This window comes from Pogona vitticeps, chromosome 1, assembly GCF_051106095.1.
Source record: "Pogona vitticeps strain Pit_001003342236 chromosome 1, PviZW2.1, whole genome shotgun sequence".
Lineage (NCBI taxonomy): Eukaryota > Metazoa > Chordata > Lepidosauria > Squamata > Agamidae > Pogona > Pogona vitticeps.
In genome coordinates, this window is record NC_135783.1 from 282,104,630 (window position 1) to 282,131,415 (window position 26,786).

The 26,786-nt window shown below is 39.5% G+C and overlaps 1 protein-coding gene across 2 annotated transcripts in view; it reads left to right on the forward strand.

Moving 5' to 3' along the window:
- EHF (ETS homologous factor) overlaps positions 1 to 26,413 on the forward strand; it is a 52,252-nt gene extending 25,839 nt beyond the window's left edge. The window contains exons 2-9 of one of the 2 annotated variants that reach the window (XM_020782787.3): positions 527 to 626; positions 5,384 to 5,629; positions 6,414 to 6,473; positions 8,923 to 8,991; positions 9,090 to 9,158; positions 18,407 to 18,466; positions 20,564 to 20,759; positions 22,163 to 26,413. In XM_020782787.3, coding sequence (XP_020638446.3) covers positions 530 to 626; positions 5,384 to 5,629; positions 6,414 to 6,473; positions 8,923 to 8,991; positions 9,090 to 9,158; positions 18,407 to 18,466; positions 20,564 to 20,759; positions 22,163 to 22,262 — 897 coding nt within the window. In that variant the 5' untranslated portion in view covers positions 527 to 529 and the 3' untranslated portion in view covers positions 22,263 to 26,413. The remainder of the gene's footprint in view (positions 1 to 526; positions 627 to 5,383; positions 5,630 to 6,413; positions 6,474 to 8,922; positions 8,992 to 9,089; positions 9,159 to 18,406; positions 18,467 to 20,563; positions 20,760 to 22,162) is intronic. The other variant, XM_072985939.2, reaches the window with a different exon arrangement.
- The last annotated feature ends 373 nt before the right edge of the window (positions 26,414 to 26,786 follow it).

A 26,786-nucleotide genomic window follows, 5' to 3' on the forward strand; every position in this document is an offset into this window, starting at 1 on the left:
ATCATAATCTGACTTGAATGAGTCCAGTTCTTACTTTCCTTCAGTAGAGAAAAAAAATCATGAAAATGCAATCACTGATGTTTCAAAATCTAAACAATTAAAACTGCGCATTTTAAAAAACCTTTACTCTTCAGAGAAAAAGGAAAGTCAAATATCATTAATATTTTACCACTTGACTCCAGAGAGAGAGAGAGAAAAATGTTCTCTATCACTTTGCATTTGGCTTTCTTAAACTAGTGAATGGGCATCAAGCATTCTTATTCAGTTTCCTTCCAGCTCACAGCTTATTGTTCTATGAATGGGTGGCTGCAGAACTTGCCTCATTTGTCTGAAAATCAAGCTTGATAAATTTTTGCCACAGGAGATTGTGCTTTATCCAGAACGGGGGTGTGGGCAACATGTTTGTAACCCAGGCTGCATTTTCTTGTTAGTGCTGTTTGCTTTTGATTGGGTATTTTGAGTATTTGTGGAGGGGGGAAAAGAGAAAAGAAACAGCAGCTAAATAAGTTATTTGGTTCACCTACAGATCATGATTTTAGAAGGAACTGGCAGAATGAGTCTTAATTCCGTCACAAGTCTTCTCCATGAGCAGCCATCCTGGACAGATGGATATCACCCATGTAATGGTAGGAATAATTCATAATTGATCATCCGTGGATAACTTTGGGAGTAATCACACATAGGAAAAATATATATCCAAGCTGTTTTATATTTTATTGGGATACCTTTGACTGCCCTAGAATTTCACTATCTCTTCCTTTCAAACATAGAAATCTAATATAGTATAGTAATTAAAATGTATGAGGTTTTAATCATGGTTAAATATTCCTGCCCATGCATTTACTTCTTAACATTCTTTCCTTAACATCAGCAGCACTACCAGCACTGTTGTTTTCTGCAAAGAGTATCCCGTCAGCAGCAATGACTGTGCCAATGATAGCTGATGATACCTCATATTCTAATCTGCCCCTGACATCAGGGAAGAGCATCTCAGCAACTTGAAATTCTCCATTCCATGCTTTCTTAGTTTATATTGAATGGTTGTCATTGGCACTGAGATTAAAGGTGCCACCTATGGCCAGAAGTGATTTTGGGTGACGTGGAAACCTCTTCATTTGGCGCCTGGCAGAAATAAACACAAGTCTTGATTTCAAATAGGTCAAATATACAGGGTGCACCTGTTATAAATAATATTTGTCCTCAGTTAAACAATTAGGATAAAACCCCTAGCACTAATTTCTTCATGTGGAAATACAGTCAAGTGAAGATTCTTAGTTCATTAAATGGCTCAGATTGGGAAAATATTTCTCATTAGCTTAAAAGAATTTCAGAGCACCTAACTAAAATCCTGTCATTTAAACAGTGTAGCTCCCTTTGTCAGCTACCTTTCTTTTCTCACAGCTGTCAGTTTTTATGTTCAGAGCATGAGGGCATTACCCAACAGCTGAGGGTTCAATCTTCCTCACCCGCATGGATAATGGACTTAACCTACAAACACTAATATTTGCCTAACTAATTTTTCTTCCAAATGACAGTTTTAATTGCCAGCTGATTTGTACCTGTCTTCAATTTAGCAGTAATTATAAGCCAACATTCTATTGAGTTTCTGCTGAGCAGAAAGTTCTGCCCGTGGAGTGACTCAGGATGGTCCTTTCACAAACGTTGCTTTTGTAAAGGCAAAAGGTGATTTTTTTTTTCCTTTTTGGATTGGAATACACTGCCTGCCTATTGCTCTGAAAACACTGAGTTAACTTTTCCAGTGGGGCTTGGAAAATGACTTTTTGGATTACAGATCTCAGAATCCCCCAGCCAATGTGGCAACTCCACACCTTCATTAAACCTTGCAGTCCAAAAGGGGACCTTTCTGGAAGTCACCTTGTTCTCTGATTTACAGCTGAAAAAGCAGGAGAGATGGAAAAAGAGAAGGAAGGAGGAGATAGAAAGACCGAGTCTTTTAAAAATAGCTTATATTTTGGATTTGAATACCAAGGTGGGGCAGCTACAATTCTGACACAGGAGCCAGCTGTTCATGGTGGAACCCAATGATGTCACCATGAAATACTTCTGCCCATGATTTTTGAAGCAGTTTTCACTAAAAAAAGAGAGAGAGATTTTCTAAGATTAATAAGTATTGAATGGTAAGTTGTAATACGCACATGTTCACACTGGCTATTAACTGTAGGGAAGGGGAGACACCATGCAGCTTAAGCACAGGGAGCAGTACAAAAGTGATGCTGAACTTTTGTGAATGTCTTGGTTTGCATGGCTGTAATTTCAGTTGCACAGTAAGGATAGGACAACAAAGGAAAAGTATGAATTGGTCCACTGTAAAGTCACACACAGAAGATTGGATTTCTCCAGGTTAATTTGCTTCAGTGAACTGCACAGAGAGAGGGGAGAAAATTAGCAGTCAGACTAATTTTCAGCTTGTTAACCATTTGGACCTTCTCCTCCTCCCATTTGGTAGTTGGGTCTGCTTGTTTTCCTCTTTCTTTCTTTCTTTCTTTCTTTCTTTCTTTCTTTCTTTCTTTCTTTCTTTCTTTCTTTCTTTCTTTCTTTCTCTCTCTCTCTCTCTTCTAATAGTTTGTTGCCCTAGTGCAAGACAACTTTGCAACTAAAGAGGGGTGGTGGAAGAGTAAGGAACTGACAGAGAAAGAGAGGAGGAAGTCATCAAGAAGCTTTGTTTCTAGCTTGTTAAATTAGCTCTGCTTTAACTGAGCCTCCTGGAAATCTGGTGGTCTAGAGCAGTGGTTCTCAACCTTGGGTAACCCAGGTGTTCTTGGACTGCAACTCCCAGAAGCTTCCACCATTAGCTGTGCTGGTTGGGATTTCTGGGAGTTGCAGTCCAAGAACACCTGGGTTATCCAAGGTTAAGAATCTTAGGTCCAGAGGACAGCTACGACAACAAGTTGAGAAAAAAAAAACCCTGCTTGATAACTTCCTCCTCTCTCTCTCTCTGTTGATCCCTTACTCTTTCCCCCCCTTTGGAAAACCAGAAGACCCAGGCACCAGGTTTGGAAAGGAAAGGATTCAAACAGCAGCCATTTTCCCTGCTGTCCTTCCTCTGTCACTGCTGTTGTGCCTAGATGGAATGGCTTTAAATACAATGGCCACAAACCATCCACATTGGCTCAAGTAAAAACACTGTCTGAACCAATTTGAAGGCATTTGATGTTTTTGGTGGAGGGTGAGATTCTGGCCTGATTCACATTGACTTTCTACACACACACAGACACAGACACAGACACACACACACCCCACCCCATTGGTGCCAAAGCACTATTCTGGGAAGTTTATAAGAAATTAAAACAAACAGCACAAGAAACAATAAATACAACAACATAACAAAACAAAACATTGATTTCCGTGTTCCTAAAAAGATACGAGAGTAGATATGCTGGGGATGGCTGTGGGCTTACAGGATCTCAAGGGTTCCTCACAAAATGTCATCATGTCTTTCATTCCGTTTAATGCCTGCATGATGACTCTGGCTGAGGCTAGCAGAGGCATAGTGCCATCAGTATGCAAATGACATCCAGCACCATTTCTCTCCCCTACCTTTCCAAGGAAGATGGGGAAATTCTGAATTGTAGTCTGAAATCTATCAAGGACTGGCCAAACCAAAAATGACCTTAATGCAGCTAAGAATTTCAGTTATTGTTATTAATATGGATGACTAGAATATGTGGATGATCTTCTTTTGGATGGGGTCCATTCTTTCCAAAATTCAAGATCACAGTTGGGTATATGCCTGGATTTGCTACTATGATGAGATACCTAGCCAGTGACAGCTGCTAATAATGCCTTGTACCAAATTAGGCTGGCATGCAAACTTCTTTTCCTAGATTAAGACAGCATAATCAGATTAATTAACACCACAGTGACATCTAGGTTAGATTTGTGTAATAAGATATATCTGAGATCACTTTCATCATCCTTAGAAATGATATCTGCTTCAGCATGCAGCCATCCAATAACTGACTGAGACAGACTTTGGTGTATATGCTTTGGATTTTGATACCACTTCATTGACTTTCATTTGGTTTCTGGACACAGTTTAAAGTCTCTAAATCCTTCAGTCATGGGTAGGGAACTTTTGCTCTTCCTGAGATGTTTTGACTTGCATAAAGCATGATCAGTGGTAAAAGATTGTGTAAGTTAAGGGCCAAATCACCTGGAGTGCCCAAAGACCCACGTATAAAGATTTCCATACACAAAAGTCTTTTCTCAGAGGCCCTATTCTGGGTTTCTTTCTCTTTGGCATAGAGACAGTAGTGTCTGGTCTGTCAGTGGCTGCCCAAACTCAGCCAGTGCCTGCCTGCCTTCTTATCATACCATGATTTATCAGGGATCTCCCTGTTGAAATCACAGCTGCAGAGTTGGATATGGTGCAGAGAAGAGGGAAGCAGCAGCAAGTACATAGCAGTGAACTATCCCTTTAGCTTTTGCTCATCATAGGTTGCCGTTACCAACATCTCACCAATCAATCCCATTAGATACAGTGGGCAGTTATTTGGGCTAGAGCCTTTTCATTTGTGGTACTGAGGATGTATGTGCTCAGATGCAGATTTGTCCCGTAGTTTGGTTTGGTCTGGTTTTCCAGGCAATCACACCATATCAGTATGTGCCATTGTAAACCAGCCTGCCCCTGGTCTATGCTGACCTGCAGCTCTTTGGGCCTTTGTCTGGGGTACTATTGTTTGGTGTGGGTGGGATTGCTCTGTTTTGGTTCGGTTGCAGCATGTGTGATTGCTGGGATTGGACCAAAGCTGCTGGTTGACTGCCCCTTTGGTGAAGCTGCTTAATGATCTTGAGAAATAGAAAGCTTCCTTTCCTCTCACCTTCAGAGGCCAAGGAAGGTGCAGTGTGGTCAGTCCCAAATGTCATTATATGACCCTGCTGCAAATTTTTTTAGTGTGATCAAGACTGATCCAGGCCAACATAGTCAGTCACTCTAGTCACACTCTGAGTTTATGAAACTTCTTTCCTTTTACTTTGTTGCTTGATTGTGAGCCCTTAGCCACTGAGGAGAGGCATTTCCCAGAGTCTTTAGGGCCTTCTGCCTTTACTTTTAAATCCATAAACACATAACTTGTCTGCATCTCTTCCATTGGTTTCTTAAAACTTAATCAACTACTACATATGCCTAATCTTGCTGTTTGCTCACTGTATTTTGTTTCTGTTTTTCATTATAGTTTTCATTTGTATTGGGGCATTTAAGGGTTTTGTGAGATTTTTTGGATCAAAGGGCAGGATATAAATGCTTCTAGAAGTAAATAAAATAATGCATTTTTTTCATTTCACCAGTATTGATTTAGGGAGATTGTCCTTTATATTTTTTGATGATAAATTTTGTAGCATGTAACTCACTCTTTCCCCACAGCCTCAGGCAGCTTTTTTGGAACTCAGTGGCATGAAACACATCCTCAGTACTGGACAAAGTATCAGGTCTGGGAATGGCTCCAGCATCTCCTGGACACCAACCAGCTAGATGCCAGTTGTATCCCTTTTCAGGAGTTTGATATCAGTGGGGAACATCTGTGCAACATGACTTTGCAAGATTTCACCCGGGCAGCTGGCTCAGCTGGACAGCTTCTTTACAGCAATCTCCATCATCTGAAGTGGAATGGTAAATACACACTGAATAATAAGCCGTGTCTCCTGTCCATGAGATTCTCAGATGTTGTGTAATTACAGTCTCCATCAATCCAGTTAGCTATAGTCAGGGATGATGACAGTTGTGATTCAGAGAACCAAAGGTTGAGAAATTTTTCTAAAGCTTTTCTAAAGAGTTTGGAATGGGACAAACAAATCTGTAAACTGTATGTTCCTTGTAAGAGAACTTGAAAAACTGAGAAAAGGGATGAATAATCTATTTTGATAAGTTCTTCACAAATCATTGATCACAGAGCACATGTACAGAGGGTAGATGTACCACATACTGGAATAACCAATATGTGGTAGTCTCATAAAATCACCATGCAAAGTATTTGTTCTAATGCCTGGTGATTCCTCCCACTCCTCATGCTAATTTAGATTTGTACAGAAATTGCAGTTTTGTTTGTAGTAGTATTTATTTCAGTTGGGGCTGTTTTATAAAGGTTTACGTTTACAACTGTGCTTCTGACAAGTTTCTTCAACAAGTAATATTTTAATATGAGGCAGATTTGGGAATGATAAAAACCAAAGAGTAAGAATGCTGTGGGAAGGCATTCTTATTTAGTGGTTCTTGTTTATTCTTATTTACTTATAGCTATCAAATATCACTAGTTCTTACTTTCATATAGATTAGCTGGCTTGTTGGATCTGACTTTGTCCAGATCGACTATGCTTTGGCAAGGATAGAAGACAGTCATGGAAATCCTTTCTATACACGGAGTTGTACCTTGCATATGCCTTTCATTCTCTTGCAGGTCAATGTGGAAGTGAACTGTACCCATCACACAATGTCATTGTTAAGACGGAACAAACAGGTGGGTGGTGATGGCAGTCTTGTATCCCTAGCAAGAGCTAATGGCTACAATTAATAATGAGGAATGAGGAATTCTATCTAGAACTAACCAAGTGGTTTGCCAGTTCATATCTAGTCACAAATGATACTTGGTAGGGGAAGTACATTTAGGTGGCATCACTCTCTCTCCTTCTGCTGTGTTGACTTTAGGAAGCAAGACCAAATCAAACTTAAAGCTTCTTTGATTTCAATAGGTGAGAATCAAGGAAGTGCTCATGTCTCTCACTTAAACTGATGTGACCTAGAAGTGTTTAAAACTGTGGATGGCTTGTGGTTTATTTTTGTTTGTCTTTAAATAAAGGCTATTTTTAAAAGTTACATACAAGAATTTATATCTGGGAATTTATAAACGCTAGAAGCAACAGAGTGCAGAAAATCTATTTTTATAAACATTTATTTCATGGAAGATAATTTCATGGGTATTCATTTTTTTCACAAATAGAATGCAAAGGTGCGTCCAATCCCCTACTTAGCTTTTTACCAGGTTAAAAACTATGACTTGGCACCCAGAAGGCTAAAGGTTCAATCCCTGGAGTCTCCCATTCACCTTGTAGCAGGTGATGGGACCGTTCTCTGCCTGAAACTCCAGGGAGTTGCTGCCAATCAGAGTAACCCATACTGGCCCTGGTGGACAAAACAGAATGATGTGTTACATGTTCCTAAGAAATGGAGTTTCCCCTTAGACAGCCCTTTCTGATAGACATTCTATAGTGACATTTGGAGTCTGGGCAGATTTATATGGGTTCACTTTTAGAAATGAAGATAGTTAATATTGTTATTGATAATTTAGGCAGGAATAGATTGCATCAGGGTTTACAGGGACCAGTGCTAGCTGGCTTTTTCAGTTGGAACATGAGACGATGAAACATGGGAAGCTGGTAGATCTAGAGTCAAGCATTGGATCCATGTTGCCTGGTATTGTTCAAAGCACTGGCAGCCTTGTCAATAACTTGTCAGAGCAAGGCAGATTGCATCATCATTTGGCATTTCATGAATTTAGTTGGTTAAGATTACTTTTTGGCACTTTCTATAAAGTTAAGATAGGAGTCCTTTTCATCTGTGCAATTATATTCTGCAGCCCGGCACAAACAAACCTTCTTCTAAAGTCCCACTTGGGTGAGGTTTGTTATTAGAGAAAACAATGGGTAGATCAGGTGTCTAAACAACAAGAGGGTGTGTGCTGTTGTAATGACATCAGTTTGAGCCTTGGGGTGCCCAAACACGTAGCTGGGGTAAGGGGGAAGATTTACTAAATTCCTATGTCATAATTTCTAACCTGACCACGCAGGATGACTTAGCAACTGAATCATCATCAGCTGTAATCACATTCGTTGGTATAAAAGACAAATAGATCCCCAAACTCACCTCCTAACTGGAACAAAAACAAAAACAAAGTTAACTGCTTGTAAAAAACAACGTGACTTTGTCCAGATTGACTATGCTTTTGCAAGGATACAAGACAGTCATGGTTACAGCTATGGCTCAAAAACATAATTCTGACCCCTCTGTTTGATGGGCTACTGCTGAGGCAGCTGGGTTTCTGAATTATTGACACACACACCCCATAATTGAGATAACAAAGGCACAACTGTATTGATTATGATGACAGTAATTCTGGCCAAGCATTGGGTCGGATCCAGCTCATCGTTGGACCCGCATATGTCCCACCAATGCAGACCATTGTTTCCCTGAGAGATCACTCAGGATGGCAGTTCTGTCTGGAGACCACATGGACGTGAGCCACTCTGTGACTCCACTGCCAACCAGGGGCATTTCTCCCCTCCCAAGCTGGGGTAGATCCTGGCCCCAGCTCTGGTTCCCCTGTGGGGATTCCTCCCAGGCATACAAATCCCCGCCTGCTGCCCTAACAACCGTTTGGATCTATCCCAATGTCTAAAAACGCCATAAAGTTGTGACAAATGAAACAACAAATCTAAGTGCCAACAACAACAAACATGAAACAAAACATGCCCCAGGACCCTGCGCATGCCCCAGACTAATGCTAACGCCAGGGTGGGTGGGTTGGGGGACAACGTGCTGGCAAGACTGAGGCTTTCGGCCTCGGTGTGCCCCTCCCTTCTGGTCCACCAGCAGGGAGCTATTTTTTCTCAAATGTATCATTGATCAAAGCTGAAGGACCTCAACTATCCATAAATGCTGCTTTCCCAAACTCTCCAAAGTAACCAATGTGCATACTGAACACTTATAAAGGTATTGTTTCTTCAGTGCCTGGAGCAGAACGTTTTGTTTGCTACTGTCTTCTTGTCATTGATAAAACATTCAAATGCTCAACTTTCTCTGAGTTGCACTTACTGTAAATTTCAGTCATTTGTTCTAAATGCAGAATATTTGGTTTTCTATACTGAATACATCGTTTTCTCGTATTCCTTTTTTTTTTTTTTTTGTTTAAGATCCATGTGCAATGGCATCCTGGAAAGAAGAAGATTATTTCTATGAGGGTGGATATGGTGGCACAGTAGGTAACTAACTCATAAACAATGAACCATTTTTCAACGACTTTGGAAGTTCTTTTAAGATCCTTAATTTTTTTCAATTACACTTTTTTTTACATCTTCAGAATTAATGGATAGCAAAGCCTATTGTCGAGCACAGATTTCAGTGAACGCTACAAGTCACCAGCCAATTGGTAAGATTGTCTAATTATTTAGGACACATGCTTCTAAATTAGGATATGGCTAGATGGCCAAATCATGTTATGTTTGATATACAGCTTGAACACATTCAATTGCTATAGACATATAATTTTATTTAAATTTTGTGCATTGCTGAATTATCTATATACTTCAGAACATTGACTGGCCTGAGACCATTCCTACTATTAGGAAAGAAAGTGAATATGTGATTTCATTCTCCACTTATTTTGACTCTGTGTAGCTTAACATTGTTTTATGTGGAAAGCTACAAGCTTAATTTGAACATGGGTTTCCTCAGGACTTAACACTGTGATGTTAGTTAGACTATTGATCATTTATGTGTGAATGGATGGGTGGATGGATAGAGAGATAGGTTTCTTTGTTTGTTTACATTGTTGTTTTTGTTTTGATCCATATTCTGTCCCATAGTGCTAAAGCATTCTTTGAGTGGTTTACATTATAATGGTGCAAACAACACTTTGGCTCCCCCCCCCCCACAAGGTGGGTACTTATGTTACTAATCTCAGAAAGATGGAAGGCTGTCAACCTTGAATCAGGCATTGAAATCAAACTCAAGTCATGAACAGAGGCTTGACTGCAGTACTACAATTTAACCACTGTACCACTGAGCTCACTATGTGTTTCATTTATATCTCACTTGTCCTCTAGTAAAATCATGGTGGTGTATATGTCTCTCATTCTCACGTGTATTTCTGCAACCACAATGTTAAAGTAGTCAAACTATGAAGTAACTTCATGGATGAGTGAGGATTTCATCCCAGGTCTCTTGAGCCATTAGTATACTTCTCAGAATTTCCAGTTCCATTAACACCGTTACATGGAATGCCTAGGCCATCCCATTCTGTGCTCAAATGAATACAGAGAAGTCTGAAGAAGTGAGGTTCCTGCTCATGTGTAGGCTCTACTAGCAAGAAATAATTGGAACCCATATAATTGTTATGATAAAAGTAGGAATTCTAATACGTGAACAGAACAGTGTTTCCCAACTATGGTTCTTCAGATGTTCTTGGACTAAAACACCCAGAAGTCTTCACCACTAGCTGTGCTGGCCAGGATTTCTGGGAGCTGTAGTCCAATAACATTTGGTGACCCAAGGCTACTGGAACAGAGCAATGAATTCATGCAATGTCAAGCTTCGCTTTAACAAGTCAATGGTATGGAATGTTAACAGTGTTTCATTTCCTCTAATCTTGGAGTTATTCAAAGCATAAGAGACCTGCCAGAAAAAAGAAAATGACAACTCTTTCATTAAATAAGCTAACAATAAGCTAACAATAAGCTAGAAAAAAAATCCACATGTGTTTATAGCTCTTCTGATCTTCAGCAGCTGTAGAGTCTGGGCACTTCAAACAAATTAATTCAACAACAAATGCTTGTCTTGTCCCTTTGCTGTCCGCCCAATCTCATAAAATGGCTGCCAGTTCCTAAAATCACTCAGGCAGTCATACGTTTCAGTCAGGCTCACTGTTGTGGTGTGTTTATTCTGTTACACATTGATCCTAGAGGAAGTGTGGCATGCCTAGGTCACAGCATACTGTAAAAACTGAATTTGTATATTCTGTAAAAAGGAACGGCTCACTCCTGAATCATATGCAAATACTGGGCATTTTGTCTTTCCCAAGTTTTGCAAGACACCTTTGTTGAAACATCATTACCCTCCCCCATTTGTCAAGGCACAGCCTTCATAGATTTATTACACTTCAAACATTTATGTGAAATCCAAAGTGGATATTGTTGAAGGTGTGAAATAATTAATTTCCAACTCTGTGAGATGTGGAAGGCAGGGCAATCTTATGCTTACTTTTTGCTATGACTACAGGTATACCATCAATGTGTTACATGAGTGAAACAGCCACCATCTCCAATACATGCTCAGCCCAGGAGAGAGAGGGAAAATACAAATTATAATGAGATACAAAATTGGTATAAGGTCCCTTAATCCACCAGCCCCAGTGGCACAGGTGCCAACCATCCCTCCAGGCAGGAGTTGGATTTGCCTTATTCTCCTCATAACCACTATTTAATGGACTTGATGCAGAAAAAAAGGAAGAAAATGCACACCACTGCAATTACCATTGCCATTTCAAATTTAAGTCACTCTCAGGGAGGGAAAAACCATTTTGCCAAGAATATAGGTGAGGACACATAATGAGGGAAACTATAGCTACACAGAAGCAAACTTCAGCTTCTGAAGTGCCTTATTCCATGGGGCTTGGGGCTGGTATCAATGAGAATTTATTTCCCCCTTAATGTAGGAGAACATGTTCTCGCATGTCTTTTGCAACCCAGAAAACAAATACCAGTCTTATCTCAGAAAGGCATCTGCATTAGCCGACCAGCTCTTTTGGCCCACTTCTTCTGGCTATCCATACAACTACTCTCCTGCTGTATTGCTTGGTAGGCCAGGCACCATCCAAACAGATCTCACTGCTCTTTCCCTGCATCATCCTCTAGGGCAGTGGTTCCCAACCTTGGGTAACTCAGGTTTTCTTGGACTGCAATTCCCAGAAGGCTTCACCAACTGTGCTGACCTGGATTTCTGGAAGTTGTAGTCCAAGAACACCTAGGAGAAGGCATCTGTGATAGTTCTAGGAAAAAAAGAAGTGTTAGCAATATGTTGTAACTCTCAGGAATGGGAATGTGTTTCAGATTATGTTGGGTAAGCTGTATTTGTGCAAAATGTTCCTTGTTTGTGCAAAAGTGCCTTTTCTTACAGAATTCTTGTGACTTCTGAAAGCACACAATGTGTAGCTAACGAGGTATTGGCTTTTATGGCAGAAATTATACCGTAGGATCATGCTGCATACCTTGGGGCAGGGTGGACAACTTTGGTTCTAAGGGCTGTACAGATCTACAGAAGTATCCCCCACCCGTAGCAAATGAAACCAGAGGTGGCTACAAATAACCGTATGTTAATGTACTGTGACTGCTGTTGAGCAGCTCAGGACCCTCTGCTGCAGTACAGAGGCATGGTGATCATCATCAGAGAAGAGTGGATTTTTTTGATTTGTCCTTTCACTAAAGTCAATGGAAGGAGATTTTTCTCTGCCTGGACTGGAGTAAATCTGTATCATCAAGGGAGGGTTTGTCTGTGGACTGAAGTGCCATAGGCTCCAGTGGAAACCTCCTTGTCTCCTATGCTATCTAGGCAGCACTTGAGAAAGTTACTTTTTTTTTTAACCACAGCTCTCAGAATTTTCCAGCTGGCATGGCCACTGATCACCCATAAATCAACCGCTTATAGCAGTTCCGCTGCTGTATCTCTGCTGGATAGCAGAGTGTCTAGTACTCTGCCAGCACAGCAGGTCTGTAGCAAAATTCTGAAGCCCTCTAGGTTAAGCTGGAAAAAGAAATTAATGGGTTTGCATTTGCCTACGAAATTTATTATTAGATATTATTTACTGCATTTTTATCATGCCTTTCCAATCAAAATAGTTGTGAAGACAGCTGACAAACATCATTAAAAAATTAAAACAACACAACCAATAAAATCATCATGGTAAAAAAAGTCCATTTTATATCTCCCAAGATAGGTAACAGGAAAAAGTACATCTTGTCTTAGAAATCTATATATGTATATCCAAGCTTTTTTAAAAAACTGTTCATGAAACCATGTAAACATTTGAAAAAAAATGTACATGACCAAAAATATGGATTTTTGACTAGGTAAATTAATACTTTGGTCAAATGGAAAAGTGGATAAGTAGCAAGAGCATAGAGTCTGAAAATAATAAGAACATATGCTCCAAATATATGTGTGAGTTTTGGTAGAAGAAGAGGGGGGAAATGGTCTTAGAACCCACTACAGAACAGGGACAGGCCAAAGAATCCCTGTGGAATTTTGTCAAAGGCAATGAAAACAGAAATGTTTTCACATCCCTCCTTTTAGGCAGTGCAGCTCTGGTATAGGATCGCACTGTGATCTGGATAGCATGCAATAACCACATAACAACAGGGAGTTATTTTTTTGAAGTACAGCATAATTGAAAAAGTAAAATAAGATAGTTGATCAAACTAAACTGTAAGGTGTGAGAGAGTAATTTTATATTCCTCGCATTCTCAGAACACAATTCCTAACAGCTTTAGGTTTTGTGGCAGATATACTTCAGTAAGGGTGGAAATACCAGGCCTTAATTAGTTCTTGTGGCTTTCCCACAAGCTCAGCAACTTGTAAAGGAGGAAGATGCTCCCTGCACTTGGCAATGCAGAAAAAGTACAGCTGTAATTAGCTGTGAATGAAGAGCTCACATGCTCACCACTCCTGCTCCGGTTTGCAACCATTTTCCTGGAGTGCTTATCAGTGTTGCAACAAAATAGTTCAGACAAGTTTCTACAGATGCTGGTACTTACTGTAAAACATTTGCACATGCAAATAACTAATTTCCCTTGAAAGTCGTGGTGATGGTTTGTGAAGAACGTGTGTGGGCTTTGTACTTCTCTGGCATTGACTGTCCTCCAAGGCAGACACAACACAGATTCCTGATAATCAATGATGTCCCACAGATAAGTAGAAACTGTTTGCTGTCTGTCAGGCAAGAGAGTCTTAAATTTTTGCTCCTTTTCCTTGTTTCTAAAATGTTCAGCATTTCAAAGAGGCCTCTGTTTCGGTGATAACTAATGAACACTGCACAGTTTTTATCTTTTATTAATTTAAAATAACGTGTGTTCAGACATCTAGTTTTTTTCCAAAGTATACCATTTAACCTACAGAAAGGAAGAAGGAAGTATGGCTCATACCGATACAGTAACTGTGATGAAATTAAATCAATAATTACTTGTGAAATTTACAGAGAATGGAGTATGGGTTGTTGCTGTTGACCCCTAATGGCACATTTTGGCTCCATCAGAAGTGATCATTTTGCCTTTTAAAAATTGTCTTTCCAATCTGGCACTTTCTTCCAGATGAACTACAAATCCCATAATACAATTGTTGGCTTGGGATGGTGGGGTCCAACTTGCCTGTAAGGTAGGGAAATTCTGTTCATTCTAAAACATGGGAACTCTTCTTACAACCCATCCCATTACATTTGTATCACTCATCTCATCATTCTTTCCATCTGCACCAATTAGCTGTACCTTTTGCTCTAGAATCAGTCACTAGCCAAAGGTTTTTTGACGTGGCACAGTAAATCACACTTGAGTAGGCTCATTGAATGGTGGGGATTTGGTGAGTCAACTTCTCTGTAAATTCCATTGATTCAAATGGGCCTACTCTATCTGCAACTTACTTTAGCATTGGAAATGGGAGCTGCATTTTTAAACACACATGTAAATAAGGGGCATCAGCTTTCTGTACTAGATGCAAATAGAAGAGGTTTACTCTTAATGTGTTACACATAGAATGCCACACATTGGAAGTGTTCCGGTAATGGATAAGCACCATCTGGAAGTTAATTTTTTTTTAAATTACATTTTAAACATGACCTAACGATAAACTAAAATGAGCAAAGGTTCATGTACCTTGGGCTCAGGCACATTCAATTCAGTGACTGTCAGAGCAGATGTGCATTGTACTGTACTACACTTTGGGAGAGCTTTCAAAACAAAATAAAACAGGAAAAAGGGAGGATACATTGCTCCTTTTCACCCAGAACCAAATATATCACTATATACGGCACTGAGCAATATTTTAAAAGGATTAATTAAGGAACGGCATGTTATTCTCTAGTAAACAGATGGACTTTAATTCATCAAACTTGTTTTTCACATTGCTGATTGACTTGTTTCAACCCTAGGCAGGAATGAATCACTGCCTGCCTCCACCTCAGTAGCCTTTTTATTAAATATCAGAGGTAGTGGATTTCAAATAACTCTTACTCCTTACCATAGTCCCTTGAGACTGAAGGATGCCTACAGGACTTACCCTTTAGCAGGGAAAAGCCTCATAAATGCTACATTATGTTGTGAAGCATATGCAGATTAAAATTAATAAAAATGAATGAATTATTTCCTAGCCCTGTCCCAAACAGTGCTTCCTCATGTGCTTATTGTGTTGGGATACAGCCACTTGTTTTGTATGCTTTTGTTCCTTTTTCTATAGGTCTGGCAACAAAACAAGAACACCTGGGTTACCCAAGGTTGGGAACTATTACTCTATACTCTTGGCTTCTTTGTTTTCCTCAGGAAACAACATTTGCTAGATTGTTATGTGTGCAGACGCATGCATGTATGTTACACTGATGCCACTATACACACTTTTTGCATTTGCCATATACAAGATAATCGTTAAGGCAAGGGGATTTCCTTAAGGATAGTGATTCTGAAGAATGATACACAAGTATGGAATTTCACATTGGGTGTGTTGAGTTTCGTACTATTACTGAAGATATTTTCAGTTTTGTCTGCCTCATGATATTAGAATTTAGCATCACTCCATGAGAATGACTAGCAGGAGGCTCAGGGGCAAGAGAAGATGTTGTTTCTAATTGTCATCATTTTCGTTTAGTTGTTTAGTCGTGTTAGTGAAACCCTATATGTTCCTTTTAAGAAATAAGCCCCAGGGAGTTCAATGGGGCACATTATCTGTGGTACATGTGTGGCCAGCAGTATATATAGTGGGAGGGCCATACCTCAGTAGTGGGATCATGAGCATAAAAGCAGGTTAGAATATGTAACATTAGTTCATATTTGCCATCTAATTCTAACCTGCATGCAGAAGGCTACATTTTCAACAGTGGGAGTCTCTTGATAGATTTGGAAAAGACTATCTCATGCAATCTAACAGAGCAATTGTCAGTCAGCCAGACGTGTGTGGCCCACAGACATGGCTGATGGATGTACTTGTAGAGGTCACTGGGGTCATAGACAAGACATTTAGGAGGCACCAGGCTAAAAGAGGCTAGTGTCAGCATTACAAAATTAGATGGCAAATATGAACTAATGTTACATATTCTAACCTGCTTTTATCTATGGAATGTAATCACAGTGACAAGGTTAGGATTTTAATTTTTTTTTTTTAAAAAAAGAGGCTTATGTGGATGATGCATCTGCCGATGGGTATTAACTATGACAGCTAAGTGGAGCTTTCCCTTTCAAAGGCAGTGTATTTCCAAATGGATAACTTACTGAATTAGGTACCTAGCTGAAGAGTCAGAGGCTGGGAGTTTGATTCCCCACTGTGCATCCAGAAAAAACCAGCCGGTGGGGCCCTGGGCAAGCAGCAAAGAGTGCCTCCAGAAAAAGAGAATGGTAAAAAACTTCTGAGTATTCTCTACCTAGAAAGCCCTGAAAAGGGTCATTGTGAGTCAGAATTGACCTGATGGCACATTATTATTATTATTAAAGACAAACAAGGGAAGCCCTTTACCTTCAAATCCTGCTTCAAAGTAATTGACTGGTGTCTGTGTGTGTGTGTGTGTGTGTGTGTGTGTGTGTGTGTGTGTGAGAGAGAGAGAGAGAGAGAGAGAGAGAGAGAGAGAGAGGTTGTGTACTTTGATCCCCCTGTGAGCTAATCAAGCAAGAAAAGTCTTATGCTCTCTTTCATTTTTGTCTTAACACAAATTACTATGGATGCTTTATGCACACTTCAATCTATGCTAATTTTGCATCCCCAAATGTAAAAAGTCTTCAAGAATGAAGGCCGAGTAAAATGTAATACCACTGTAATGCGCTCTACGTGGGGCTGCCTTTGAGGCTGCTGCGGAAAATTCAGGTGGTGCAGAATGCGGCGGTCAGACTACTTAATGGAGTGAAAAAATACCAACACATTTCACCCACTCTGGCCGCATTGCATTGGCTGCCCATCCGCTTCCGCATCGACTTCAAAGTGTTGATGCTTACGTGTAAAGCCCTAAACGGTTTAGGGCCTCAATACTTGGCGGAACACCTACTCCCACCAAGATTTACCTGTGTCACTTGCGTGAGCTAGGAGGTGAGGCTGAGGAGCCTAACGCTGAGGGAGGCCCGGAAGGAAAAGACAAGAAATTGGGCCTTCTAGGTGGTGGCTCCTCGCCTCTGGAACAACCTACCTCCTGAGATTCATGTGGCTCCCTCGCTGGGTATCTTTAAAAATCAACTTAAAACATGGATGTTTCGGCAGACCTTCCCTCCAGTCAATCCCTGATGCCCTCTTTCTCCCTTCTATTTGTCTATTCTATTATGTCTATTTTTATGTAAAATTGTTTTATATATATTTATTGTTCTATTTTATGCTGTTAGCCACCTAGAGTGGTCTTAACTGACCAGATAGGCGGAATATAAATAAAATAAATAAAATAAAAATAAATAAATAATAGGGAAGATGAGCAGAAGACTTTTGTCTCTTTTAACAATTTAGAAGCTCTGGCTGCATTGTCAGCTTTGGCTTTTTTGGGGGCCAGGGCCTATTGGGAATGCTCTGGTGATGTCTTTACTATTGTAATGCACAGCTTACTGAAATGACCATGGAGACCATTTGGATTCTGCTTCAAACTGTAATAGCCCAGCTTTTATATGGAATCCAATATCATCAAAGTTGTACAATACGTATGCTACAGTACATCATTTTGTCAGGTTGTTTCTGAGGTAAATTCAAGTTGCAGGTTTTAAACTTTAAAGGTATAAAAAGTCAGAGCAGTGCTCATTTCAAGGAGTCACCCCAGTTCCCAAAATATCACAGTAGTTCACCAGAAGAACTGCTTATTCCAAACTATGAGGGTTGTCATTCACTAGGAGCAAAGCCTTTGCATGTGTTTTGTGCAAAAAGATTCATCAGGTCTGTTCCATTTATTTGAATGTTTGAGTACTTAGGGTTATTCTGCTAATTCTTGATTTTGGCACTTCCTAAGTCCATTATGTCATTGTATTTTTTAAAAAAAACTTGTTTGAAGTTAATGAAATTATTGAATATTAATGTAGTTTTATGCTATGTTTTTAACTAGTGCAATATACTTTAATAACTATGTGGTTGAAAACTGGGACATACATTTAAATAATATGTCCTCCTTCTCTTATACCAGGGCCAAATGCTCTCTTTTTATTTTAAGTTTAAATTTGCATAGTATCAGTATTTAAAATTAGCAAAATCCATTCTATAAGGGGAAAAATGATTCCTAAGGGTATGTGGCATCATCATGACAATGCATATAGGTATTCCAGTTAATAAGAAATAAAATTATTAAGATCATTTTCAATCCTTCTTTACCTCCTTTAGAATATATGTTTAATTAAATATACTTTGGTCTATGGCGATGGGATATAAATAATATGTGACTGCAAGAGCTAACACCCTTTTCTGTTGCAGAAGATTCTTCGGACATGAAAAAAATAGATCATCCTCCGAAATCACACAGCAAGAAGCACAGTAAGTCAGCTGCTATAGAGTTACTGCAGTGCAAGAGAGGCTGACTAAATATTTACTGTGTCGAAAGCAATGAAAGGAAAATTGCAGGAGATACAGAAAAGGAATCACGCACCACTAGCCTTACCATTAAATAAAGTATTCTTGCTTAGGCATTCCACTCTCCATGCTATTGATTAATATCACATGGGTGTGTGTGTGTGTGTGTGTGTGTGTGTGTGTGTGTGTGTGTGTGTAAGAGAGAGGTTGTACATTTTCCCTACTTCCACTGTTGTGTCCTCTGATGACTATGGCATCAAATTGTCTATACGATGGGAACGCTTGTATAGACCCATGGTTCCTAACCTTGAGTCCTCAGATATTCTTGGATTAGGTGTGTTAGCAGAAGGTCCTGCTAGCACACCTAATACTGAAGGCTTCTGGGAGTTGCAACCCAAGAATATCCGGGGACCCAAGGTTGAGAACCACTGATATAGACAAAACGTCTGTCAAATATATGTGTGTTCTCACTATAAACTGAGAAACCATGGGACCAAATGCAGGTATGCTTCCAATGTGTGGACACTGTGGACTTGGAGTCCACAGGGAATGTGATGGTAGGGCTGAGGCAATGTTGAAACCTCTCTGTCTTTCCACAAGTGAAATTTGCCTGGAAAAGTCTAGTGACACAGCTCTGCTTAGTCTGTTTTAATCTTCTCTTTATTGTATCTGGAAATTGATCAGCTGGCTAGAGAGCTCCTCTATTCAAATATATAGAGAGGGGCCTCATTTACACGTTCCTTTTAAAACTGATACTAAGTGGTCTGTACACAATGTACCATTTTAAGTGGACTTCAATTTAGTGTACTTTTTCCTTAGCTCAGTTCAAACAGGAGTTTTGGAAATATTACAAGATTTCCAAAAACCAAATATCAACATTACATACTCTTTCCTAGGTCCTTACTGAAAACCTTGGCATTAGTAATGAGCATACACTTTGCAACGGTAATGGATCCATTCTGTTTAATCAAAAAATTATCCTTGATAGAGTCCAAGAAATAAATTACATTACCATGCAGATTTAATGGGCTACAACAAAGCACACTCTGAAGACATACGTGGAAACATTTAGAAGGGCAAATTTCAATGTTATTGTTATCATCATCATCATCATCATCATCATCATCATCATCATCTAGCAGAGCTAAAACCTGGCACTGAGAATATCTGACATTATGGTCTCCTCCATACTTCTTAAGTCCTTGCATTTAATTAAGGCTGCAATGTTATATCCACTTATATCAGACTACTGTAACTCTACTGAAGTCAGTGGAAATTACTTCAGGGAAGACTTGTAAAGGATTGCGCTCCAAATGACTTTAATCCCCTGCCTCATCCATAAGGATGCAATTTAAACAGAGAGGGTTCATCCCTAGTTCTTAATCATCCAGATGGGAGCATAAGAATTGCTCAAGGTAAAAGCTGAAAGCATTTTCACCTATTCTGTTCCCAAACAGGAGAAAGGCAACATTTCTATGGAAAAGGGATTAAAACTTTCCACACTGCAGGCTGTGGTACCAAGCCTGCAAAGTCAAGAAGAGTAAATGTTAAAAAAATCCCTGCACAAGGAGATGGTAGAGGCCACCCAATAGGTGGAGTTGGCTTATGCCCCATGTGATTTTAAAGGGGGAATCCACAAGCAGTTCAGCACACCTCTTGAAGATCTTCTCTCTCTAACACAGACTGCACCTGTGAATCCATCCAGTCCTAAGCCAATGACAAAGTCTAAGTCAGGTGTCTCAAATTCTCAAAGATTCTTCTGAATGCACCAAAGCCAGGGATGGAACAGACATGTCGTCTTCTTCCTCCTGCTGCTACTCACTGTCCTGTTGCTATTTATCTCAGCCTTTTATTTGTGCATCTTAAATAATAGATGATTTTTAAAGTGTCTTTTCCTGGCTTGACTCTCTATTTGTGAATGCAGGTTGGTGCCATCTCTACAGGCTCTAAAGTTATTCTGCATTTGAACTAGTGTCAGGAATATTCTTTGGGAAGAAAGTAGAATACATTGTGTGTGTGTATTTTTCCAACAAGTTTGCTTGTAATCCCATTTTTTTTTAGCTCCTCGGGGGACTCACTTATGGGAATTTATCCGAGACATTCTTCTGCATCCAGAAAAGAATCCAGGGTTGATAAAATGGGAGGATCGATCTGAAGGCATCTTTCGATTCTTGAAATCAGAGGCAGTAGCTCAGCTGTGGGGAAAGAAGAAAAACAACAGCAGCATGACTTACGAGAAACTCAGCCGTGCCATGAGGTGACAAGGGGTGGCGGTGGTTGGTTGGTTTAGAGTGTATGTCATACTGAGAAAAAGAACAGACACACTGAGCTAAAATCACAGGGACACTGAATGATTTAATACCCCCAAAGTTTAAAATAGTTCACTAGCCTGTATGAAAGATACTAGAAATCTAAAATCTAAGAAAATCTGAGAGGATTGCACATATGGAAACAGTTAGACAGTGTTACTGAGAACGTTCCAGTACCTTCATACCAAAAAAAAAAAAAAAAAAAAAAAAAAGTATCTATTTTGTGAAGTGTGATGAACTGTGGGGAAATGATAACACATATTTTGTTTTTGACTTGTCTGGATTCTCTAAGAATATCAGATCATAGGTATTGATCATATACAGGTTCACAAAAGCCATTTTTAAAATCAGTATAATATTCGAACTATTATAATTTACAGAATATTAACTCCTTAAAGAAGTGAAATAATTAACATGAATTCATATTAACCTAAGAAGAACAGAAACCTTGCTGGTCATTTCCAAAGTGACATTTCTATTTTTTTATCATGTTCATTATAATCAGTGAGAGCTTTTACTGTCTTCACTGAAGCTGTGAGATATAATGAGATATCATCCGTTTATCTTTGTGACTGCTGGCCACAAACATTTCCTGATATTCATGCAGGATAGATCCTGATCCTGAATGCTTAGTGCGATGGTTTCAATGCAAAATGATTCGTTGCTAAATCCTGCAGAGTAACAAAGACATACACATTTCCAGACATAGGTAGATTCAGTTCAGCTATTTAATTTAGAACTCTTCCAAAGAAATATCAGCAATAACTCTGACTGACATAAAGAGCCACAATGTTACATTCTGGACCGCAGTTTAAATGGCCGTGTGGGAATTGGACTTTTGGCTATTAAAGCTGTAGATAATTGTCAAAACCTCACAATATAAGAGTTTCATTGGGATCAATGGGATAGTTTTTAAAATATTCAATTTGCATTAATAGGATTTAAGCTTGTTGAAGGCAAAAAACTTGTGCCATTTTGGGCCTTGCGCAGAGGTGGTGAATTAATCCTGTTGACACATCATGTTGGCATAATTTTGGTTGGGCCACTGGGATTATATCTGCCTGCCCTAGACCTGGGTTTACATGGAAGGGACAGTTTACAGATGCTTGTGGACAGTGTTTGGGATTACATTTTGCTTTTCTGATCATATTACCATTATCACAGCATGATCTGAAATGCGTTTAGTACTTGGCTTTAAATAAACTGTGGTATTTTGTGTTTTGGGTGTGTTGGGGGAAGAAATAGTTTCATTTATCAAAATCAATTCCAAATTGAATGCGAGGATTCACCTATCATCACTGCTAAGGATATATTTCTGAAACATGTCATTTTATTCCTTTTTTAAAAACAGGTACTATTACAAAAGGGAAATTCTTGAGCGTGTAGACGGTCGGAGATTGGTATATAAGTTTGGAAAAAATGCCCGTGGATGGAGAGAAAATGAGAACTAAAGGAAACTTGAAAAACAGTAACAGTTGTATAAACCTTCTGAAACCAATATGGATGTATATATTTTCAAAGACTCTTTTCTTCTATTTATGTACAAAAACAGGGCAAGGGGAAGCAACAAGCTACTTCTAATGGGAAGAAGGAAGACTATTGTTTGTTGATATTCACTGTATTTTATTTGAAGTATGTCCTTCTATAGGGAAACATGTACATAGTTTTCTGTGACTTATGATGTATGGTTGTGTTTCAATATTTGTTTGGCTTCCTTATGAAGACTTTGGAAAAATATATTCTGGGATAAATGTGATTTATAATAATGCTGTGAGAGATGTATGCAATGGGAGGAAATCACAGGGCATTACTTCTTACTTATGAGCCTGAAAGTACGCCCTATTGTTTTCTGCTTATAAAACAAATGGGCATTTATCTTTTATCTTCTGTCTCAGTTTAAGGGTTGTATCTGTCCGCTCAAATCGAGTGCCTCTTTTCAGAGGTAGAATGTAGAGAAAGGCAGGCAGCAAATTAAATCTGTGACTAATGACTACGTTTGGCTTGTTATTTGTTTTTCATTCATTGGACAAGGTGTGACCATCAGCGCTAGCTTGATCATATTTTGTGATCCAGTATTTAGAGACAAGATCAATTAGCTCATTCAGTTCTTGAATGCAAAACTGTTTTCCAGAGAAGAGTTTTTGCCTGCAAGGGGCTGAATCCCAATTGTTCTGCCTGCAAAGAATGTGTTCCTCCTTTAAGCTGTGATCTGTATTGATTTAACCTTAAGTCTCTCCAAGGTGTGTCTTGGCAGTGCTATGTTACACATTTGAATTTGCCCCTTTGCACAGAAAAGCAGGGCCTCTGTTTTCTATCCTAGCAGATGACATTGAGTCTTTTATTTGCACAGATGATGATGAGGAGAATGAAAGTGAGGATTTTGTGTGGAGGAGTATTCAGTCATGTGAGCACCTATTTCAAATCTGAGATTTGACTTCCCATCTCAGAGAAAAGGTAGCCATTGTCCCGTGGGCAAAAATTATAGATGGCTCATTTCATTGTTGCCTATATGATTTAAATGCAAAGGCTGGCTCAGTTGTAAATGTTTCTAATTAGAATTATGATGTGCTGTTTAGGTAATAATCTAGGCATTTTAAATGGATAAAACAAACAACAAGGTAGGGTAAGGAAGGCCTCTATCCTAGAAGACTTGGCTAATTTTTACTGGATAAAAATCTTTTGAACTAACTTATTGATTTATTAGGGCATTAATAAGTTTTGTAGACTAGAGCTCTCTCCTTTTGTTTCTTTTTCACTGAGTGGCTCTAATCAGCAAATGTCATCTCTGGTCTTTGCAGACAAACACATTTGGGGGATGGCAGCTAGACAACACCTTCTCCTGTACTGTTCTTGCCAAAGCTGTCACCATCAATTAAAGATGCAACGTTTTTGACTTTATGTAAAGTGGGTGTGGCAGATTCATCTTATTTACAGATGAACTCATGATCCCATCCTTCAAAGCAAGTTTTTTTCTGCCTGAGTTCTCTTTTAACTAAATGTTTGTTCTATCTCTGAATATGCCTTTTTCTTCCTTGTCAGCTTATTTCTTGTCTACACTTTCTAACTTCAGGTTTTCTTAGAGTTTAAAGAATTCTATCACCTTGTAGAAATGTTGAACAATGGGCTGGAATTTTCACTGACCTGTACTTTACATATTACGCATATGGAGTGCTATTGAGCCAAAGAGACATTGTAGTTGTGCAATATGTAGCATATATTGTTGTTGTTAAGCCATGTCCGACTTTTCTTGATCCCATGGACCAGAGCATGCCAGACCCTCCTGTCTTCCACTGCCTCCTGGAGTTGGGTCAAATTCAGTGACACTGTCCAACCGTCTTGTCCTCTGTCATCCCCTTCTCCTCTTGCCTTCACACTTTCTCAACATTAGGGTCTTTTCCAGGGAGTCTTCTCTTCTTATGAAAGGGCCAAAGTATTGGCCAGGATCTGTCCTTCAGGATCTGTCCTTCTGGTGAGCACTCAGGGTTTATTTCCTTCAGAATTGATAGGTTTGTTCTCCTTGCAGTCCAGGGGGCTCTCAGGAGTCTCCTCCAGCACCACAATTCAAATGCATCAATTCTTCGGTGGTCAGCCTTCCTTATGGTCCAGCTCTCACTTCTATGTAGCATATATTAGGCATAAACATCTATGCCATAAAATAAAACATGTTCCAAACTGCTTAGATAGTACTTTTCATTAATCAGTTTTGGGAAATTCAAAGCATAGGGCTTCACAGATTCATCACCAGGAAATATGGAACAAGTTCTGAGCTCTGTTCAAACTGGAGATACTTGATGGCTGTTTTGGTCTTTCATGACAGTGGTGGATTCAAGGGATGCTTTCAATTAGTTGCATACAATCATTCTTTTATTTGTCTCCCCCCTTCTCTCTCTCTATGCCATTATCAATTTGGAAATCTTGGGAATAAGCCACCTTGTCTGATAGCTGCAATTTTACCGTCTTTCAGGAAAAGTAAAAAAAACCTCATAGTTAATAATGATGACATATTGTACGAATACAGTGGTGCCTCGCAAGATGATGTTAGTTCGTTCCGCAAAAAAATGCTGTCTTGTGAAAACATTGTCTTGTGAAACGCGGTTCCCCATTGGAATGCATTGAAATCTATTTAATGTATTTCATTGGAGAAAAATCATTGTCTTGCGAAAATCATCCACAGAATCATCTTGTGAAGTGCAACAGTGATTGCAAAAACCAATCGTCTTGCGGTTTAATCGTCCCACGAGGCAATCGTCTTGCGAGGCACCACTGTACTTCCTTGCTGGGGCCCATTGGTAGGAATACCACCTGTCAGGGGTCAACTGGTCTCAGGGAACTGTAATGCATCCTTGTGTCTCCATGAGAGGACACAAATTGCAAGTGGTGTTGGGGGAGAATGTTTGGCTCTTTTTTGTGTGGTGGCTTTGATGCCTGGACACCCCTCTCCTTCCCGCTTTCAACATGCACCAAGGCTTACACTGGATCAGTGCAAAGGTGTTTGTAGGTGTGATCAGCACAACATATTTATTCATGAATTAGTAAAGAAAATTCACATTATCTGTCTCACTGTCTCATGCACATACGCATACACACACATTATTTTTGTATTTGTTATACAAGGGCCCACCCAAGACATCACAAAGAGCAGGCTCTCAGCCAAAGGTTTTGCCCCAGGAATCACAGGGCATGAGAAGCTGCTGACTTGGCAACCTTATGTCTGATGATGATAATGACAGTGTGCTGTAAAGCTGATTACAACTTATGACAACCCTTTCCAGGCTTTTTAAAGTAGTGAGTACTCAGAAGCACTTCTGGGGACACCCTGGGACTGAGCAGCTTTCCCAAGTCTGGCTTTTCCCCTGGAAGACACAGCTGGAAATCAAACTTCCAATCTCCGTAACCTAAATCAGTGATCTATCCAGCCAGCTTTTATTATGATACGTGTGCCATTTCCTCACACTCTGAAGTTTGGAGGGAACCAATATGGTATGTTAGAAGGTGTTTGGACATTTAGGACTTATTTGCACTACAATTTTAGGTTACCAAAACAGTCATTCTCTCTTGGCAGCCAGCCCTGAGAGCTCAAGTTCTGTGACTGGGCCTTGTTTAGGTTGGAAAGAGAAGAATTTAGCAGAAGATAGAGCTACAATGAAAGCTTTATTTAAAAAAAGAATGATGTGTCCAGAGTAAGGATGGGGCTGGTTTACTCTGAAATAATTTTCTCCCGGGCAGGGGCTGTTCATTTCCATTAATTGTGTTATACAACTAGGGATCTCTGACACGCTCACCACACTAAACCCAGTATAAGCCTGTAGTGTACATGTGATCTTTCAATAACATTGGTTTGCCATTTGGTTTTGTGCCTTCTGATTTTGGAAACAGTGACAAAGTAATATTTCTTCTGCAATAATCTGAGACAGCAAAATTATTAAGGGTCATTGACCTTGCCAAGCACACACTGCCTAGACAAAAGGGAACCTTTCACTATTACAGGATATAATATGTGAATGTTTGTGTCAGATTGCTGTTTAAACATAAAGGAATTCCTTAGATTGCTCTTTCAATATGTTACAAATAATGGAGCAGTTATTTTATTTCACTTTTTAAAAGTATATTGTCTCTAGAAAAATTTGTATATGTTTTTATTGTACAGTAGCAGAACGTTTTCACAGTTACAAAGCTTTATACAGTGGGGTCTTGACTTAAGAATGACTTGAGTTAAGAACATTTTGACTTAAGAACTGCTCTCATAGGAAAATATTGACTTGACCTAAGTACTTAGATTTGAGTTATGAACTGAAAAAAACCCACATGGGAAGCAGGGAAAGTGCAAAATTTGAACTTTCTGTTAACTGTTGGCCAGTGAAAAGGGTGTATGTCTGCTTCCTCACTCCTCCCAGCGTTTAGAGAGTGGATTGGGAGACAGTCTTCAGACTGCCTGGTACTGTACTGCCTGGACTGTATTTTCCCTGCCTTCCCTG